The sequence below is a fragment of the Megalobrama amblycephala genome, unplaced genomic scaffold (genome assembly GCF_018812025.1).
Source record: "Megalobrama amblycephala isolate DHTTF-2021 unplaced genomic scaffold, ASM1881202v1 scaffold265, whole genome shotgun sequence".
Lineage (NCBI taxonomy): Eukaryota > Metazoa > Chordata > Actinopteri > Cypriniformes > Xenocyprididae > Megalobrama > Megalobrama amblycephala.
In genome coordinates, this window is record NW_025953341.1 from 780702 (window position 1) to 802931 (window position 22230).

The 22230-nt window shown below is 36.3% G+C and overlaps 1 protein-coding gene across 2 annotated transcripts in view; it reads right to left on the reverse strand.

Annotated features, from left to right (window-relative positions):
* The window catches only part of si:zfos-2326c3.2 (misshapen-like kinase 1), a 75970-nt gene that overhangs the window by 45876 nt on the left and 7864 nt on the right, over window positions 1-22230 (reverse strand). For both annotated transcript variants that reach the window (XM_048179644.1, XM_048179643.1), the window contains exons 3-10: window positions 11380-11436; window positions 8618-8743; window positions 7242-7352; window positions 4589-4679; window positions 4300-4430; window positions 4032-4086; window positions 3848-3926; window positions 1419-1594 (exon numbers count right to left, since the gene is read on the reverse strand). In XM_048179644.1, the coding sequence (XP_048035601.1) occupies window positions 1419-1594; window positions 3848-3926; window positions 4032-4086; window positions 4300-4430; window positions 4589-4679; window positions 7242-7352; window positions 8618-8743; window positions 11380-11436 (826 nt within the window). The remainder of the gene's footprint in view (window positions 1-1418; window positions 1595-3847; window positions 3927-4031; window positions 4087-4299; window positions 4431-4588; window positions 4680-7241; window positions 7353-8617; window positions 8744-11379; window positions 11437-22230) is intronic.

Consider the following 22230-nt stretch of genomic DNA (forward strand, 5'->3'; position numbering starts at 1 on the left):
AGGTCAACAGTGATACCCAAACCAAAAGCAAATTATACTGAATAGTGGATATAATAGTGGATATCAACTAATAAAAGGTCAACTACATAGGCGAGGACCCAAGTCATGATTTAACTGATGTCTGTTGTCGTCGACATTAACATTCATCCAGTATGTGAGAAAATTTTTCTCATGCTTGCACAGTAGAAGAGGGGGAGAGGTGCTCGGAAAACGTTGCCTGCAGCACTAGGACACAATTTGTTTTTAAAGGTGCCATAGATTATGTTTTTAAAAGATGTAATATAAGTCTAAGGTGTCCCCTGAATGTGTCTGTGAAGTTTCAGCTCAAAATACCCAATAGATTTTTTTTTATTAAATTTTTTTAACTGCCTATTTTGGGGCATCATTATAAACGCGCCGATTTTATGCTGCGGCCCCTTTAAATCCCATGCTCTCCGCCCACAGAGCTCGCGCTTGCCTTGAACAGTGCCTTAACAAAGTTTACACAGCTAAAATAACCCTCAAAATGGATCTTTACAAAGTGTTCGTCATGCATGCGGCATGCATGCATCGGATTATGTGAGTATTGTATACTGTTATATTGTTTACTTCTGATTTTGAATGAGTTTGATAGTGCTCCGTGGCTAACGGGTAATACTACACTGTTGGAGAGATTTATAAAGAATGAAGTTGTGTTTATGCATTATACAGACTGCAAGTGTTTAAAAATGAAAATAGCGACGGCTCTCTTGTCTCTGTGAATACAGTAATAACCGATGGTAACTTTAACCACATTTAACAGTACATTAGCAACATGCTAACGAAACATTTAGAAAGACAGTTTACAAATATCACTAAAAATATCATGTTATCATGGATCATGTCAGTTATTATTGCTCCATCTGCCATTTTTTGCTATTGTTCTTGCTTGCTTACCTAATCTGATGATTTGGTTGTGCACATCCAGACGTTAATACTGGCTGCCCTTGTCTAATGCCTTTTATAATGTTGGAAACGTGGGCTGGCATATGCAAATATTGGGGGCGTACACCCCGACTGTTACGTAACAGTTGAGATTCGTGTTATGTTGAGATTCGCCTGTTCTTCGGAGGTCTTTTAAACAAATGAGATTTATATAAGAAGGAGGAAACAATGGAGTTTGAGACTCACTGTATATCATTTCCATGTACTGAACTCTTGTTATTTAACTATGCCAAGATAAATTCAATTTTTCATTCGAGGGCACCTTTAATGAGTGTGTGAGACTTATTAAAACTACTTTTAACAACACTGTCATTTCAGGCATATGCAAAAATCCCAAAAGTTGGAAAGAGAAAGACCATAGCCTGAAATGACCCCGCCAGTCTAAATCAGAATGTCTATTCATTCAAGCTAAAAGAATACTACATGTCTCGCCTTTCAGACTATGTGTTTCTCACCTTTCTCGCGTCTCCTCTTCCTGGTTCTGTCCAGATGATCTTTGAGTGTGATGCGTACTTGTCGTTCATTAGGAAGGTCTTTAATGAAGGAATGGCGTAAGAGGGTCTCTGTGGACGGCCTGTGGAGGTAGTTCTTCACCAAACAACTTTCCACAAATGTCAGAAACTTTTTAGACCTTGAGGAGCAATAAAAATAGATTTACTGCATACATGCCTTCAGTGTGACAGTATATCTGCTAAATGCTTTTATTTTATTACCAATACTTGTCATTCACTAATATCTACTACTGATAATTCAATAGTGCAGTGAAAATAACAAAATATACTTTACATTAAATAAAAAAAAAAAATTATATATATATATATATATATATATATATATATATATATATATATATATATATATATATATATATATATATATATATATATATATATACATACACAGGTCCTTCTCAAAAAATTAGCATATTGTGATAAAAGTTCATTATTTTCCATAATGTAATGATAAAAATTAAACTTTCATATATTTTAGATTCATTGCACACCAACTGAAATATTTCAGGTCTTTTATTGTTTTAATACTGATGATTTTGGCATACAGCTCATGAAAACCCAAAATTCTCAAAAAATTAGCATATCATGAAAAGGTTCTCTAAACGAGCTATTAACCTAATCATCTGAATCAACTAATTAACTCTAAACACCTGCAAAAGATTCCTGAGGCTTTTAAAAACTCCCAGCCTGGTTCATTACTCAAAACCGCAATCATGGGTAAGACTGCCGACCTGACTGCTGTCCAGAAGGCCATCATTGACACCCTCAAGCGAGAGGGTAAGACACAGAAAGAAATTTCTGAACGAATAGGCTGTTCCCAGAGTGCTGTATCAAGGCACCTCAGTGGGAAGTCTGTGGGAAGGAAAAAGTGTGGCAAAAAACGGTGCACAACGAGAAGAGGTGACCGGACCCTGAGGAAGATTGTGGAGAAGGACCGATTCCAGACCTTGGGGGACCTGCGGAAGCAGTGGACTGAGTCTGGAGTAGAAACATCCAGAGCCACCGTGCACAGGCGTGTGCAGGAAATGGGCTACAGGTGCCGCATTCCCCAGGTCAAGCCACTTTTGAACCAGAAACAGCGGCAGAAGCGCCTGACCTGGGCTACAGAGAAGCAGCACTGGACTGTTGCTCAGTTTTGCATGTCATTCGGAAATCAAGGTGCCAGAGTCTGGAGGAAGACTGGGGAGAAGGAAATGCCAAAATGCCTGAAGTCCAGTGTCAAGTACCCACAGTCAGTGATGGTCTGGGGTGCCATGTCAGCTGCTGGTGTTGGTCCACTGTGTTTTATCAAGGTCAGGGTCAATGCAGCTAGCTATCAGGAGATTTTGGAGCACTTCATGCTTCCATCTGCTGAAAAGCTTTATGGAGATGAAGATTTCGTTTTTCAGCACGACCTGGAACCTGCTCACAGTGCCAAAACCACTGGTAAATGGTTTACTGACCATGGTATTACTGTGCTCAATTGGCCTGCCAACTCTCCTGACCTGAACCCCATAGAGAATCTGTGGAATATTGTGAAGAGAAAGTTGAGAGACGCAAGACCCAACACTCTGGATGAGCTTAAGGCCGCTATCGAAGCATCCTGGGCCTCCATAACACCTCAGCAGTGCCACAGGCTGATTGCCTCCATGCCACGCCGCATTGAAGCAGTCATTTCTGCAAAAGGATTCCCGACCAAGTATTGAGTGCATAACTGAACATAATTATTTGAAGGTTGACTTTTTTTGTATTAAAAACACTTTTCTTTTATTGGTCGGATGAAATATGCTAATTTTTTGAGATAGGAATTTTGGGTTTTCATGAGATGTATGCCAAAATCATCAGTATTAAAACAATAAAAGACCTGAAATATTTCAGTTGGTGTGCAATGAATCTAAAATATATGAAAGTTTAATTTTTATCATTACATTATGGAAAATAATGAACTTTTATCACAATATGCTAATTTTTTGGACCTGTATATATATATATATATATATATATATATATATATATATATATATATATATATATATATATATATATATATATATATATATAAATATATACTATAAAAAATTTACTTAATATACCTAAATATACTTAAAAAATACTTAATATACTTAATCAGCATGATTTAAAAAACAACATATCCCAGCGTCAGATCACCTCTTATTTAACACAAACAAACGAAAACAAGTGGTGGGGACATGTCCCACCCATCCCACCCATAAATTACTCCTATGCTGTCAAATATGCAAAATAATCCTTTACTGGAACTAACAATACCAGTGTAAACCAAAACTACTGTGAGAGATCTCACTGGAAATTCTACTGAAGACATTCTAGCTGGCACGTGTCGCAAATGCTCTCTATAATAAAAGTAATCTTACCATTTCTTTGACTTTAGTTTGGGAGGAGGGTTCCGTGGAATTAGAAACAGTGCTCTCATTGGATGCATATCACACAAGGCTGTGGAGAAATGTGGAAAACAAAGAACCATTGAATCATATGCAACTTGTATAGAGTTATGTAAAAGTTTTTTCAGGAATATCCCTAGGAATTGTGTAAACTCACGTGGTGCTCCCTCTGCCATCTCCAAAGCTGTGATACCCAGAGACCACACATCACTCTAAAAATAGAGTAACATTTTCCAATGTATTTCATGAACATATTAAACCACTCATGTACAGTACAACAGTATACTGAAATATCACTTTGCCAATGAATAGTAAATGATTCCCTTTTTTGAGAATCAAGTTAGCAAATGTGGAAATGTTGATGACAAAATAATACTATTAGTCGCTTAATTGGCTCTCAGTCCATGGACAGCCTGCCTGCTTACCCTATAATCGTATGTAGAGTCAGGATTCTCATCACACGCGATCACCTCTGGTGCCATCCAATATGGTGTCCCGATGAATGTGTTTCTTCTGCCAATCGTCCTGTCTAACTGAGCACTGACACCAAAATCCACTGAAAACAGGAAATCATTTAAATAGTTAAACAATGTCTTCAGCCATATATACTGTACCAGCACTTACAGTATTTGTCATGTGACCGTGACCATGTATTGTTTTTCATATAAAGCATTTAAGAGTTTAATGCTAGTAATGGTTTGTTTCTGGTTTTACCGAGTTTAATCTCAGCATTCTCTGTCAGCAGCACATTTTGTCCTTTAATGTCTCGATGAATCACATGATTTGAGTGCAAGTGTAACAGACCCTGAGAACACAAACAGTAGCAAATCAGTGTCACAAACAGACAAATACCCACACCAGATATTAATATTCTTTTTTTATATATTTAAAAAAAAATAGCTGTTTCACTTTTCTTAAAATTTTTTCTTTTCTTTTCTCTTTATTTTAATAATGTGCATGTCTTCAAATGATTAGTGAAAATGTTTAGTTTCAATAGCTTGCATGATAATCCAAGACAATTTGTAAAGTGGTGTGATAGACATGCTAGCTTACCACATATCTTAGGCGCACTTGCAGTTTTGCTTCATTTAAAAAAAAAGAAATGTTTTACACAAAGAAATTAATAATACTGTGTCAAATGAGACGAAGATCCCAGACATAGCATTAGATGATTAATTTAACATAGAGTGAGTCACCTGATGGGGCAGACATGTGTCCAGCCAAATACTACATTATTTCATGAGCTACCTGTTATTGGACACTTTCACTTATGGAATTAAAGGAATATTTCGGATTAAGCTCAGTCGACATCATTTGTGGCATCATGTTGATCAGCATAAAAAATTATTTCACCTTGCTCCATCCTTTCTTTAAAAACTATTAATTAATTAATTTAATTAATTAATTAATTTAAAAAACACTTTTTTGTAATTTTGATGGAAATGACTTTACAAATGAACAAATGACTTTACAAATTACAGAAGAGTTAATAGAAATGTTATTTAAATACAATTATAAGATTCACTTTCTTATAGTTGACTGTGAATAGAGCATGTATGCAAGTAATGTCATTTATTGAAGGGGACCTATTATGCCCCCTGTGACAAGATATAAAATAAGTCTCAGGTCTCCCCAGAATGTGTCTGTGAAGTTTCAGCTCAAAATATCCCACAGGTAATTTATTATACCATGATGCTGTAAATGAGCAGCATTTTTGAGCGGAAGGAAAAACATGCTGTTTTTGTACATGTATCTTTAAATGCAAATGAGCTGCTGCTCCCCATCCCGCTTTCCGGAAGAGGGTGGAGCCTACAGCTCGTGCCTTGGATACTGTGGCAAAAAATCTGTTTGGTTTTGATTATTATCCCTATCGCGATCATGCTCATGTGACATTGAGGGTCTTTATCTTCATGAAAGTTTAATATCTGCTATATTTCTGATATATGGTTTTCTGAGTGTACACATCCGAAGCACACGCACAGAAAGCTGGATGTCAGACTTAATGTTCCGTGAGTATTAAACCAAGTTCTCTTTCACGTGTTATTGCACTTAAACTGTCAAATACACAAAAGGTTATGTCAAAAACACACAAAGTTCACATAAACACAGTCGGTTAAGAAATCTGTGAATTAAAGTGAAAGCAGCGTAATATTCAGTACCTATTGCTATATATGCTGTTAATATGAATCAGACAACAAAAGAAAAACAGAAATCACTCACTGCTCTTGATTGAATAACTTAGTAGCTTTAATAAGAATACATTTTTTACACAAATGTTCCTGAAAAATACTGGTGAGGACATAAACATGGCAGACTGTGTACAGCTCATTCAGGGAGGGGTCTATGCTAATTGGGCAGTTGTGGGCAGAGCCTAATCATTTGTGACATCACAAAAGCTAGAATCTGCAAACGAGACTTGTTCTGAGACAATGCTTATGATTCATGGGGATTAAAAAAAGAGGAGTGGGTAGATTTTTATTATACATTATAGGGTAGTTGTGTACATGCACTGCTGACATTTATGTTCAAACAACATGTAAAAATGAATTTTGCATAATAGGTGCCCTTTAAGATTATGTTTATAAAATCAATAAAAGAACCAGCTTTATTTTCTCTAGACCAGATGAAATTTCACAATTTTCTACTTGATAATGCATTTTATAATATGCTGAAGGATGAAATGGATTGTACAAAAATGCTTTGTGGACAGAATGCATTTCATAATCCAATCAAGCCCTTTCGGCAACAAAATGCATGTCTCCTTCAAAAAAGTTTGTGGATGAAATGCAATTATAATATGCTGGGGGGATTTTATGTATGTTTTCTGTTATCCACATAAACTTTTGTGCACTAACTGAAGTATAGACTTCATCCAATGATGAAATGCAACTGTTTTTTATCTTTCTGGTACAATACACATTAAAGGATAACTGCATTTTGTCATAAAATACTGCATTCGTGTTATGTAATTCAGACTACATGAAAATAGTGAGCTTACACTTAGCACTGTCAGTTAAGAAGACTTAAGAAAAAAGGCATATATCAGCCAGGTGGACTGATCTCTCTAGCTAATTTAAAAAGTACAAACTAATTATGATCCTTACAGTTTCAATTTGTCCTTGCAAACATACTGAAAGTTGTAATTGTTTCATTTATTCAATGAACATATAATTTATTTTACACAAACTAGATAACTAGATCATATTTACTATAGCATATATACTACGCTCACTGTAATGCCACAGGAGAGGTTCTTGTAGCTGAGTCTGCCTCCTCTTAAGGATTTCCCTCCACCTAAACGCCTTAACATTGTTTTAGTTTTTTTTTTTCAATGGCCAATCAATAGTCTTTAGATGTGATTACTCACTCTCAGAACCTCTCTACAGATGTAAGCAATCCAGTCCTCCTTCAGGCAGTTCCCTTTGGTCTTTTTCAGCAGGTCTGTGACTGACCCTGCGCCGCAGTACTCCATCACCAGCTGAAGGCCAAGACACACAAAGAAAGCAGAAAGCACATTTAACATCTCACTTCTAACAAAAAAGTGACAGCATAGATGTCTAGACTGGCTATCTACATTGTTATTTATCTCAGTAGCTTAATCAGGATAGTAAGGTCCTTCAGTTAAACGTCAACACACCCCACACACCCTCACACAGTGGCCTTGAAGGCCCTGAAGATATGGTCTGCTGAGGGAAAGAATGCAATAGGCCCTTTCCCAATGCAGTTAATGAACTTTTAAAATAACTTTTTGAGGGACCCTTTTAAAAGGTATCGTAACAGCAGAGCAGTGGGAGGTTAGCAGCCACACAGACTTGTCATAGTCAATACTTACTGTTGTAAATTTACACTGCTAAATATGGAGAAGTACTGAGCATTTACTTTTAAATTTTAAGTTTGCCAAGTCAAATGTATTTGTATAGATTCACAGAAAATCGCGATATTATATATGAATATATTCATGCCTTATCTTCAATGCGATAGTTTACAAGCAGTTGAGATTTGCTACATAGTATATATCACCTTATGTGAGTATACTGTTTGTATGTGGATACACACATATAGAGCTGTGCCTGTGCGATAATACACTTTACATTTTTTGCTACAACTTTAAACAATCAAAGCCTACAGCAATGTCCATGAAAAGATCTCAGAACAGCTATTGCAGGTTGGGATCCACAACAGATAAGCACAGCACAAAAGTAACCATCAGTGTAAAACGTGTCCAGAGAGCAAGAAAAGCGCAGCTCCCACCCATGGTTGCTGTTGCCATTCTGTCGTGTGAGGAAAAAACAGCAGAAGAAAACAAACAAAGCTAGATTTCTCCATCACTGGGTTCTAGGTGCAAATGTCAGAAAAATCTCTTCAGGTGTGAGTTCTGCTTTAGACAATATGGTTGACCAAAATATGCTAATTCTGTTTTTCAAAATACAGTCTTTTGTGTTTCAAAGAAAAAAAAAAAGTCATAAATGTTTGGAACTACATGAGTGTGAATAAATGATGACATTTTTGGGTGAACTGCCCCTTTGTGGATGACTAGAAACCTTATAATAACAACACATACAGTAACTGGACACAGCAGTCGTTAAAGCCTGATTTTGTTTGGGACCCTTTTGGAAGGTGTCTCTGTAACCTCATACGCATAAACTATGGCTCTTCTAGTAATGTGAGACACTATACACATGCAGTTAAGAGCCTCTAGAGGAAATCAGGTTGATTGTTTATTTGGGTTCAGTAGATACTCACCCAAAGCTGGTCATCCTGACCTGCAGGACTTTTCTTAACAAAAGCACCGTAATACGTGGCTATGTTCCTGTGATGGGAATGCGTTTTCAACATGTTAATCTCCAGTTTGATTTCATCTTCCTCATCCTGCGGAAGACAAAATACATTTGTAAAATTTTATTTGATCTATTTCACCATGAGTCAACTTAAATAATGAAAATGACAGTAGGAATAACAATGCCTGTTAAAACAAGAGAATATAGAAAATGTCATTACTGACTTAAGGAAGAACAATATATTGAGACTCCCTTTATAAAGAAGGGACTCCAAAACATAAGCATTTATATGTAAAGGCTGATTTCACAGTCCTAAGAGGAAAGACAGGAGAGGTGTGTATGGAAGTGATGGTCAAGGGAAAGGAAATCTGGAGTCTGGGGTTCAAATGAGCACTACATTGCTCCGTTATCTCCCATGGCAGATAATGCAAGACGGAAAGAGAACCAGGAAACAGCACTTCTGTGATGGGGAGTTCTGAGTCTTTCCCTGAAACCGTTATAACTGACTCATATTGACTAAAAAAAACACTTGTATTGACTAAAATCTGTATATTCATGCACTGAATCCACGGTCAAGTTACAAAAATTAAATTCTGCGCAAAGAATCAAACAGGCTTGTTGCCTTGTGTAATGAGTTTGGCTATCACATTGCTTGTGTAGTGGCCAGGCAGACTGTCTGGTTGTGATATCATGAATAATTAATTAATTAATTCATTCATTCATTCATTCAAGGTACCCTAGAGTTAAAAATTGAATTAACCTTGGCATAGTTGAATAACAAGAGTTCAGTACATGGAAATGACATACAGTGAGTCTCAAACACCATTGTTTCCTCCTTATATAAATCTCATTTGTTTAAAAGACCTCCGAAGAACAGGCAAATCTCAACATAACAAACTGTTACGTAACAGTCGGGATCATTAATATGTACGCCCCCAATATTTGCATATGCCAGCCCATGTTCAAGGCATTACACAAAGGAAGGACGTCTGGATCTGTGCACAGCTGAATCATCAGACTAGGTAAGCAAGCAAGGACAATAGCGAAAAATGGCAGATGGAGCAATAATAACTGACATGATACATGATATCATGATATTTTTAGTGATATTTGTAAATTGTCTTTCTAAATGTTTCTTTAGCATGTTGCTAATGTATTGTTAAATGTGGTTAAAGTTACCATTGTTTCTTACTGTATTCACGGAGACAAGAGATGTCACTATTTTCATTTTTAAACACTTGCAGTCTGTATAATTCATAAACAACTTCATTCTTTATAAATCTCTCCAACAGTGTAGCATTAGCCGTTAGCCACGGAGCATAGCCTCAAAATCATTTAGAATCAAATGTAAACATCCAAATAAATACAATACTCACATAATCCGATGTATGCATGCAGCATGCATGACGAACACTTTGTAAAGATCCATTTTGAGGGTTATATTAGCTGTGTGAACTTTGTTTTTGCTGTTCAAGGCAAGCACGAGCTCCGTGGGCGGAGAGCACGAGAATTTAAAGGGGCCGCAGCATGAATCGGCGCATTTCTAATTATGCCTCAAAATAGGCAGTTTAAAAAAAATAATTTAAAAAAATCTATGGGGTATTTTGAGCTGAAACTTCACAGACACATTCAGGGGACACCTTAGACTTATATTACATTTTGTAAATCACTGTACATCACTGTTGTTTGAAAGAGGCCTGTGCATTAAAAAAAAATAAAATATATGTGTTCCATAAACAGCACACCACTCTGACATGTCAGAAGTTGTCAAGTACACCAAACCTTTGGTCTTTTAGTGTATGATTAGCTGTTTTCTCCTTACCAAGTGTATTTCATTTAGGGATTCATGATAATGGGCAAACAAATAAACAATTATTTTGCTCAAAAATTATAAATGTGATTATTAATCACAACTGTCAATCTAGAGTCAACTCACATCAACTCAGAGGCATGGTTTATTTGACCTCCAGAAAATATTTATTACATTAATATTCTCGATTATGAAAACTGGAAAAAATAAAACAAAATATGTATATGGTTCTCTCAAAACCTAAATCAGTGAAATTTGTAATATTAAAGGTGAAGTATATAGTTTCTGCAACACTAGTAGCACCCAGTGGAATTACAAAAATAAAGCAATACAAAACACCCCTTTGTGCTTCCCCCAGCTCCCCAAACGTTACATTCCCGGCTCTTTTGGGTGTTTGTGAAAGCAACAGGTCAAAGTAGGCTACTTTAAATAAAAGGTACAACATGTTGGGAATACTTTTTAGCTGGTATTTTTGTCTTTATGAACGGGTGAATGATGATGCTTTATGGTCGCAATGCTGCATTCGTTTTGACGTGTTCACCTGTTTAATCTTTGAAGGTCTAAATGCAGCAAAATTTGGCAAAATATCCATTTAGGAGCAAAGCTCTATTTGAGGGGTTAGAACTCTTGTCATCTGGCAACCCCAAGCATAAAAGCTTGTGTTATCAATGTTAGATATCAGAAATATCAAACAAAAAAAATAAAAAATGTTTCAGCAGAGCTCGACATTAAGTCTATGTATGTCTGAGAAAAAAATTATTCTGAATCAATATTCTCATCAGTGTTCGATCAGCTCTTACTTAAATCAGCATATTTGTGATATATGCCATTGATTTCCAGGGCATACCTTAATAAATGTGTCATCTTTAATGTCAAATTCTTACATTTATACATAAGAAAGGTGAAGAAGCTCATACCTCAGTCACATCCATGACCTTGATTGCTGCCAGCTGTCCTGTTTTCACATGCCGACCCTGTCAAACACAAGGACAACAATGAGAAACAACACACGACCATGTGGCCCTTCTGAAGGACGTGAACATGTGAATGTTTATAATGTCTGCACTTGTGTGCTTCATCTCTGAAGTGTCTCAAAATGAATGAGTAGCTCCATAGTGTATACAGTGACAAATCAGGTGTTTTATTTGATCATGGACTGATCAAATAAATCATATTGTTTCCAGGATGGGCAGAGGCATTGCTTTGTCTAGGAAGTGTGTGCCGTTTTGTCCACCCTCAGTCATGAGAACAGTTGTCCAGTCTCTGGTCTTGTCACACCTGGAGTACTGCTCAGTTATTTGGTCCAGTGCTACACAGGAGCACTTGAAAAACCTTCAACTTGCACAGAATAGAGCTGCCAGGGTAGCTCTTGGCTGTTCGTACAGGACCAGTGTGAATGAGATGCACACTATATTAATATGGCTGAAGGTACAGGATAAATTAAAGATAAGTCTTCTGTGCTACATGCATAATGCCATCTATAAAAACAATCCCAGATTTTTTGTGGATAAATTGGTGTACAGTGGGTATTGCCACCAACATATTACTCGGCAGGTCAGCTCTGGTGATTTAGTTGTTCCTTTTGCACAGTCAAATTGTATGAGGAGAACTGTACTATTTAGATCCTCGGTAGCTTGGAATCAACTGTCAATGTGTATAAGACAAATAAGCAACAGATATTATTTTAAAAAGATGGTGAAAAAATGTATGATCTGTAATGAAAATTAAGTGTAATGACTCAAATTGAATTGTATTTATTCTTTTGCTAACATATTGTAAAAAGTGTGATGTGATTGTATATAATATGTTTTGATTTTGTAAAATGGACCCCAGGAAGATTAGCGACCATTCGTGGAAGCTAATGGGGTTCTATATTATATATATATATATATATATATATATATATATATATATATATATATATATATATATATATATATATATATATATATATATATATATATATATATATATATATATATATATATATATATAAATAAATAAGGAAGAGCAGTCAATTCTTTTATTGCTAGAACATTTACAGCTCAGCTGTAATAAAGCCCTATAAATGTCAGATGAACTTGTAGCAGCTAAATATTCTGATTATTCTCTTATTTATTACAGTTGTAAGAAAAAGTATGTGAACCACTTGCAGAATCTGTGAAAATGTGGGGGACTTTTGAACAGGATGAAGATGTCCAAATTGTTCTTTTTTTATTGAAATATCATTGCTTTTCATTTAGTACTGCCCTCTGAAAGCAACAAAAGATACTTGCATGTTTCCCGGAAGAAAAAATAAGTACAATTTACCTTGATATTCAAATCCAAAAGTTTTCACCCCCCAACTCTTAATGCATTGTGTTTCCTTCTGGAGCATCAGTGAATGTTTGAATCTTTTTTAATAGTTGTGTTTGAGTACCTCAGTTGTCCTCAGTGTGATAAAATGGATCTGAAAATCATACAGTCACTGCTGGAAAGGGTTCAAATATTCAAAAAAAAAAATGCTTAAAAACTGAAGAATCTGCAGGACCTGGAGGATTTTTCTGAAGAACAGAGCTCAGTTTAACTGCTCAGAACAAACAAGGGACTCATGAACAACCATCACAAAACCAAAAAAAAAAAAAAACAGTCATAGATCATCCAGGTAACCACACACAGTATTAAGAACCAATGGTTCACATACTTTTGAATGGGGCCATTTCAATAAATTCAGCTTTTTTTTTTTTTTTTCTTCTTCTGGACTATATGTAAACTAGGGGTGTAAATCGGACAGTTCATCACGATTCGATACAATATAGATTCTCATAGCCAGCGATTCGATATTTTCCGATGCCTCAAAAAGTTCTGCGATACGATTACGATACAATTCGATTAATATTTCGATATTTTGACCCTATTTTACACAACCAGTTAAATGTTTATTAACTCACAACTGCAACCAAAATATATAACAAACATTTATTTCAAAATTTCACATCCTGAACCCTGATTGGGTGATCCACAAATAAAAAATTCACACAGTAATCTAATGACAGCTTATGACATGACAACAGTCAAGAAAGTATTTTAGTTCTGTGCTAAAATGTGTAATGTCAAAAAACTGATAAACAAGGAATACATACACACATACACATAATTAAAAGACATTTCTTTTAAAAGTATAGCGCAGGTTTTTAATGAGGCAACAACATATTATAGGTAGGACAAAACAAGACAGGCTATTAATATTCTTTCATTGTGCAAATTTATTATAAAGGCTCCAATCCCGTGTGCAGAATGATGTGCTTGAAGCAACGCAGAGTAACAGTGCGCGACGCTCTTATGCGGCAGTTTATTGACCATATTCTTTTAACAGTTTTAATTTCAGTTACTGTGTGTGTGAAGAACGATTCATAGCACTCTATTCTCCAGTGTTGTGATCTAACGGACACTGTTTGAGATGTGTGCGCACTGCTATTTGCAAGGCTTTAAACACAAGCAAATTATAAACTTTCTTAAAGATTCAGCACTGGCCCGATCAGCCAGTGACAGTTCCATCTACTGTCCCGAGTGTCTTTCACAAGTTCTGAAAGTTAGTTTAAACGAGAATGCACGTGTTGGCGATAATGCATAGACTGATATTGTGTGAAAATGTGGAGAGTGTTAAAACAAAGGTGCCTCTATAAATAGCCCACAGGTATCGATTTTTTACGCATTGCATCGATGCATCGGATCGTTAGACATTAGATTGATGTATCGATCTATATCGATGTATTGTTACACCCCTAATGTAAACATCTTTTATGTAAAATATCTTACCCAGGACAGTACTAAACAAAAAATAACATGCATTTTGTATGATCTCTCTTAATTTGTTACATTTTTTCACATTTTCTGCAAGTGGTTCACATACTTTTTCTTAAAACTGTATATTGGTTAAGTATCTGAGTTGCTCAACAATACTGTGCTGTTAGCCTGATCCTGGAATCCAAGGAATTTACTGTATAATGTAAATTTCACAGAATTTGGTAAAATTTGGATGAATAGAGAAAAAGTAGAGCTGTACACGTAATCAAATGCCGATATGGACTAGTGTGTGTGTGAATATTAAAGACTGCTGGTTGAAATCTTAAGTCTGCATGTTGTGCACATCTCAGTTTGTTCTACTACAGAAACTCAAGCACACGTGGTGCTCATCTGCATCTCACTACATGACGACGACATGAACACATAAACTTCATCTGCAGAGCTGCTCTGTGAGCCACTTCACCAGCATTTCATCGGTTCATTTGACCAAACTATTGTCATACCATATATACACAGGTAAAATCTTCACTACAACCCATACATTTTTGATGAAAATTTTTTATAAAATCATAAAACAGCGAATCCAGAAAAATGAAAACAGGCAAAACAGATATATTTTCACAGAGGAACACCTAATATCGGTGTACTTACTGTGGGGAAAAACAAACATTCTTTGGGCAATTATAGAAGAAATGATACATGAACCCAAAGAGGTCCAGGATGCCTCAGTGAGCTGAAATATGGCATCTAATTATGGCTATTGGCTAATGTTTCATATGTCATGCTCAAATACACAGACCTTAAAATGGCACAGTTCCTTTTCTGTTTTCAAGTTCCACATTCACATAAAGACAGTCAACATTACATTAGTATGGTGTCAAGTATAGCATTTAATGATAAAGTGACAAAGACTGATATTTTTTTACAAGAAATACTACTACTACTAATAATAAATCAAGCAGTGACACACTGATCACATAAACAGCTGCAGGCCTACACCGTTGTCCAGTTGTCACCTGCCACCAATGGTCTGAAAATCTGAAATTTCTTCTGAAGTTAACCATATAGTATTGTATGTATGATGAAGGTATAGAAGTGTGTGATGTCACAATTTTTGAAGAAAGAGAGAATGAGCATTGAGCTGAAAGGGCTTGAATGAAGCGCGTTTGGCTTTAGATAAAACTACTAGAGGATATAGCGCTGAAATATCATTACCATAAACGATCCTTAGTGCTTGTGGTGTGATCCACACCGCTGTTTTGACAAGCTGCTCACTTCAACTAGAAACAGTAAAATGGTGCTACCGCTCCGTCTCGTGGTCTGGATGGAAACATGCCGGGGTTATGAGTTACCTGCGGTGAGTCCGACATAATGAATCCACTAACACAACACAGCGAATGCCGGTGGTAAACACTCGTGTTCCAATACTCGTGCACGAGTTTTGGGAGGCGTTCCCTTGAAATGAGCTGTGAAGGAGGGGGGTTGTTCTTACGCATGCGCTCATTTCAAAAACTCAGTAACGGTCTTTGGTTTCTCAGTCGACGAAAAGATCCTCTTTAGCACCTTTAAAGCCTTGCCAGTTAAACATTTTATTCTCACACAGTTCTGACATGTACTTTTCTGAGCACATACACTTGAAGTGTGTGCACACTAAAAGCCTGTCAAACAGCATGTGATTACTGAACTGTTATCTTTCGCATCTCATTGTGCTTAAACTGTCAAATACACACAAGGTTTACATAAACAGTCGATTATATCTTAAGTGAATGTAAACAGTTGGGAGAAAACATTTCAGGTTACGCATGTAACCATGGTTCCCTGTGAAGGGGAACAAGACACTGTGTCCGAAGACACATTGGGGAATGCCTCCGGCGTGACTCTGAAGCACCTGATTCAAACTCAACAATTTCATTGGCCGGCGACAGCCTGTGACGTGGCTACGTGTGTGACCATGAGTATAAGAGGGCACCTGTAGTACACGTCAACACATGGATCGCAGAACGTATGAAAGGGGGAGGGGCCCGATTTATAAAGGAGTCGATTTATAAATGTCTAAATGTTATAAATTACTCTATTAAAAATATTAATTTAAATGAATTAACTATGTAAAAAATATTGTTTGAAATTAATGAATGAAGACTTTGAATAAAAATTTTTAACGAATTTCATCATATAGACATATTTCATCAATAGGCCTAGATACAATCTTTATCAAGCATAATATAGTTTCCCATAGCAGTTCTTAACCATAAATTAAAGTAGGGCAGATTCTGGGTCTCAGCACTAGTTTATGATAGCTTAAACATTTTTGCATGCTTTATATTCTAAATCGCTGAATACATGCAGAACACTTTTGGCAGACGTTGCATTATTCGGCCTGAGGGTGGCGCTCTAATGTTGATTAACACACAAGACACGTTGTTTTAAAATATTACAAGTTGTCAGTGTTTCATTTGTTACACAATCCCGAGAACAGCCCAAAAAAAGTCCCACTCAAATGAGGGAAACATATTTCATTCAAATGAATACGACTAGGCCTATTATCGATTTGTTTTTATTATTAGGAAAATTTTATATTCATCAAACTAAATGGAGTAACTCAAAACCCAATTTTGAAACAGCCTTTAAAGTTTATTTAGTAGTTAAAGTTTATTTAATTTGAAAAGCCCAAAGAACTGTATCTTTGCTAATGAATTTAATGTTTGTGATGCCCATTAATTTTAAGTTCATTTGTTTTGTTTCTTTTTTTATTTAAATTATTGTTGTGTTTCAATTTATACTTACAAAATGTGTGAAATGTGTCAAGAACTTGTTGTTGAAATGTTTTGAAAGTTTAATAAAAAAAAAATAAAAATAAAAGTTGTGGAGGAATTCCAGTGAGGAATGTTCTTTCCAAACATTAAACAAACACAACAGTAGGCTACTATAAATCTTAAAGCTATTCACACAAGCACGTTTAAACTAAAGGATTTATAGCTACTTTTTATTAATTTTTTACGCTAGTCCACATGCCAACTAGTTACTGACCAGATGCAGACTAATACACACATAGCTGAAGCGGATTGATATCTTTTTGGTCTGGACTGGAGCGAGGTTTACGCTAGCTAACGTGAAAATAAGCGGGACAGCCTGAAATCTGCCCCAATGTCTCACAATTACAGCGCGCTGCCGTTCCATTTTTCACCACAGATTTACATTGGAAAATTGTGGGGTGCTGTAGAGCTGAGGAGGGCTCTGAGACTGGCTACCCCACTTAGTATGATAATACATGCCTGCCGAAGCCATATGTAAAATTTTAATATCCTGCTCACTTCACATTTTAAAATAGTCCGAAAAATATTTGTTGCAGAATGCTGAACACATTTACAATTTATGGTTACATTCGTAACCTGAGACATTCCCTTTCGAATGGGAACTTGCACTGCTTCCAAAGACACATTGGGGAATGAGTACCCACTCTGCAATGCTGAGGGAATAACTGCCTAAATGGCTAAGATAAGCAAAAAAAAAAAAAGGTTCAATGGACTTAGATGCCAGAGACCAATCCCTCACTCAGGTCAAACATGGGGCTGGCAGTGACACTATTCCTTAACGCCACAACCTAGGCCCATGCTCTATGCAAAGAAGAACCCTTACCCTTACCAGCTCAAGGTCTGGTAATGCCAGTCCCCGACAGGCATTACCTTTAAGGGAATACAGGCAAAGTAAAATGAGTTCCTTCATCTTGTCGCTATACTAGGGAGATCTGGTTCAACCCCTGAGGACCCCAGGGGAGCTGAAAGAACATGCTCAATCCTGCCTGACTCAAGGTCAGCATCTCTGAGCCAAATAAAAATAGGGCCCGAGATGGGTCCAATCAAAAACAGTTTACCAAGGTGGCCTCACAGAGGGCCGAACACTTGATGTCACTGTCTAGCTGGAACTCAGGTGAGCGGAGGCCTCAGAAGAATGATTCTACAGGGTTTTTCCTGCATAGAGAATTACGAGGTGGCCGCCTCCGTCAAATTTCGTGCCGCCTCCGGCTGTCAAGTGTTGACAAAACTCAGACAGGTAGTCACATGCTCAGATACCCCTTTACCACGGTTCCGTTGTGTCCATTTTCGAACCGTTTTGCCCATCCCCACTAGAAAATGGGGTTCTGTGCCGAAAAGATCACTTTCACTCTGGCCCTCCAACTTGCTGGCCTTGAACGGAGTCGCTCAGGACATTCTGCGAGAGCGCACGAAAGTGATGTGCGGATCATGGTTATATCCTGCTTAAGAATGCTTGCTGTTTTCTCACTTTTGTTGTATTTATTTTGTTACTGAAAAGAAAGTGCACGGCACATATTTACATATTCATCTAAACGCTGCTCTCAGCAGTGTGGCTGGTGTCAGATGTTCGATTACAGTATATCGTTGGTCACGCATTTTGAACTTCGTTTTACCCCTAAACAAAGAACGAAAAAGAATTTCGTTTAAAGTATATCTAAGCCTTTATTTTCCTGTTTATCACTGTAAAGTTACGTTGAAAAAAATCTGCACTGCATATAAATAAGCGCTATATAAATAAAGATGACTAGACTGCACTTCCCGCATGCTGTAGAAAGGGTGCAAATTAAGTCACATCCTATGTGTTACAATTCCAAGAAATGTCACATTTTTGCAATAGGAGTACCACACATAATGTGGGGTACTGTTACATATTGTTTTAAATAAAAAAGAAAGTAAAATTAGATGATTATTATTACCACAATGAATTCAGCTTATTTTAATAAATTATAAAACAAATATGAGATAGTTGTAAGACTTTTTTGAAAGAAGTTGGGACAGGTCAAAGTCACTTTGCTTAAAAATGTACTGGGAAGTACCTAGTAACTGAAAATTAGCAGTTTCTCCATCATTCTTGCAAAATATGGTTTCAGCAACAGCTGACACCCTCCCATTTTACTAAGAAACACTAGCACAGTTGTGTCTCAATCATTCAGCTCTATGTTCAGCTCTATGTAGAATGTAGATATTCACACAGATGGAACAAAATATGGCATCTGCTGCTGTCTATTATGTCAATAACAGAATGACAATCAAACAGCAATAAATACAAGAAAAATGTAAAAAAAAAAAAAAAAAAAAAAAAAAAAATTATATATATATATATATATATATATATATATATAAATAATTTATTTATTTACTTATTTATTTTTACCTCCTAGTCAACTTTTACACTGGTCAGACAGCCTAGTAATTCCAATTCCTAAAGGTCAGGAGCGGTGGGACATTAAATAATAGCTGTCTGGCTGGTGTACTTAAACGTGCAAAATGATGATGATCAATCAATCTGTCACACAACAATGATAATAAGAGGAATCACAAATACATGTTTAAATGTATCTGATTTAAAATCACATTTCGAAATAGGGCCAAGTTGAAAATATTGATTTCTTGATTTTAATTCATTCTCATTTTGATTAACCAACATTCATTCTTAAATCTCATTAATCATTCTTTTAGTCTATGTTTTCAGTTGATGAATGAACAAAACTTTTTGTTGTCTCATCCAGTAAATCAGAATAAGCTTTTGCTTTGTTATTTTTGATATGAAACAAAGTGCAAAAATTGTCCAGTATAAGTGATCTTGTCACGGATATACAGGTGTTAAGGAGATGCATGATGCAGAGGAATCCCAGGCAATACTTTTAATAAACAAGGAGTAGATACGCAAGGAAATCAATCCACTAACACCACTTAGCACACGACAAGAACTGACAAAGGATTGAACAGAACAGGGAGAATATATACACAGGATTAACAAGGGAACTTAATGATAAACATGTGAACGTAAATGTGTACTTGCTTGTTGATTTCCTGTGTTCATTAAAGTTTCTCATATCCCATTAATCCTGCACCTCACACTTTTGTGGATTACAATACACAGCGCAGAGTGACAGCTCAGAGTGAGCCCTGTAAGGGCCACTGTTCTGCAGAGTTTAGCTCCAACCCCAATTAAACACACTACACCAGCTAATCAAGGTCTTACTAAGCATAAACTTCTAGGCAGGTGTGTTGAGGCAAGTTGGAGCTAAACTATGCTTTAAGACACTGCTGATCAGACTATACTGAGCGACTCCCTGTTCTTCATGATGTAATGCGGTTCAGTGTAAATGGGTCGGTCTGCACAGGGACAACTGAACACCAAGCATGATGTAATTCAAAGTAACAGTCACGGTTTGGAAATCAGCATTCGAGCACTTTGAGGGCTGCTGTGTCATGGCTCAGACACATACTCCAGCGTAAATCAGGGACAGGAAACTACCTCGATGACATCATCCTCCCGAACACCATGTTTAAATGAGGAACTAAAAGAAAATACTGGAAACAGGACAGTAATCTGACCATATTAGTAGTAATGGTCAGGCTGTTGCTAGCAAACCAAACTGAACATCAAGTATTAAACTTTGGTGCATAACCCTCCCATGTTTTGCACATTAGGAGTGTGAAACAAAATGAATTATAGTTTCAACTGAGTTTTGAGCTGAACATGTTAGCAGATTTCAGTTGATATTCCTGTCTGAGGGGATTTCCTCGTGTTCTCCAGGATGCCAGTGAACTGGGACATAAACAGGAAGTGCTGTCTAAAAAGGGTGACAACTGGATTATACTTGAGAAAAGCAGTTCTCCAGTAATTTCTTTAAAACCGTGTTGAAAAGCTGTGAAAACCGATCCACATTAGAGCTCGGGAGGAACTGTGGAGAAAAGGATCTTAAAGTCTTTATTAAAAACAATACATTGTTTCTGACTTATGTTTTACCAGTGTCTAAAACTGTGATAAGTATGGGATAAAAACACTGCATTGTTATCCTAAAACCAGGAGATGGTTAATGAACATGGCCAGATTTAGATTTTTTTTCTAGCAGGTTGCTAGAAGGAGGGAGAATTTAACTCTAATAATAATCAAAATTCTTCTAAAAAAAAAAAAAAAAAAAAAACGGACTGTAAATTGATATTAGAATAAAACTAAATGTTGTTTAGTTAGCAACATGGTTTTGAAACAACACCACTGTCTGTGTAAATGAAGATAAATGAAGATAAAATAACTAAATAAATTACTGGTAATAATAATAATAATAATAACAACAACAATAGTAACAGTGTTATAACATTTAATCTTGGCTAATTATTTATCCTATCATATAAGTGCTTAATGTTACAGCTATTTGACTACTGTTACAGTTAGTGTTGTCAAAAATATCAATATTTTCATGCGTAATCTAAAACGATTCCAATACTAATTTCTGCAGTATCGATACACCGATACCAGCTGTGCGTTCTTGCTCTCCTCTCTGACAGCGAGTTGACACACATCCGCCTCCTCTCATTCAGTCGTCTCATTCACTCTGGTCAAATAGTGTTGGTTAAACCAGGTCTGAATTTCGGTGCAGGATTGCGCATAATTCTACTCATTCCTGCATAATTCTACTCATTTCTACAGATTTCCTGCTCACATCCAAAGCGCGCACACATATTAAAGACACCTCTGACATAAAGTGCCAAGATGCACTATTTTTCCATGGCATATTAATAGCCAAATAAACTCAAAAATAATGTCACAATGCCAGTGTTGGTGAGTATTAATGTAAACAGAGTCTATAACAGTTCAGGAAGAATGTGTGACAGTAACAGTATTGTGGATCCATGCATGCACCATGTCATAAAGGGACAGCAGCCTAATAAACGTGCCGCTCTCTATGTTGTTAATGCAAAACAACAAAAGATAAAGAGAAAATCACTTACTGCTCTTGACCAATTAACTTTAAATTTGATTACTTTGTTTCTTTATTCAGTTTCTTACCTGAATACGGTTAGACTTACCTGGAAAAATAAAGCAAGTCTATATCATTTGTATCTTTATTTAATATTTAAATCTGCATTTATTTGTGTTATTGTTAGTAATTTGTTTATTTGTTCTTATCACTGTTTACTTTTTTTAAATTCAATTTACCA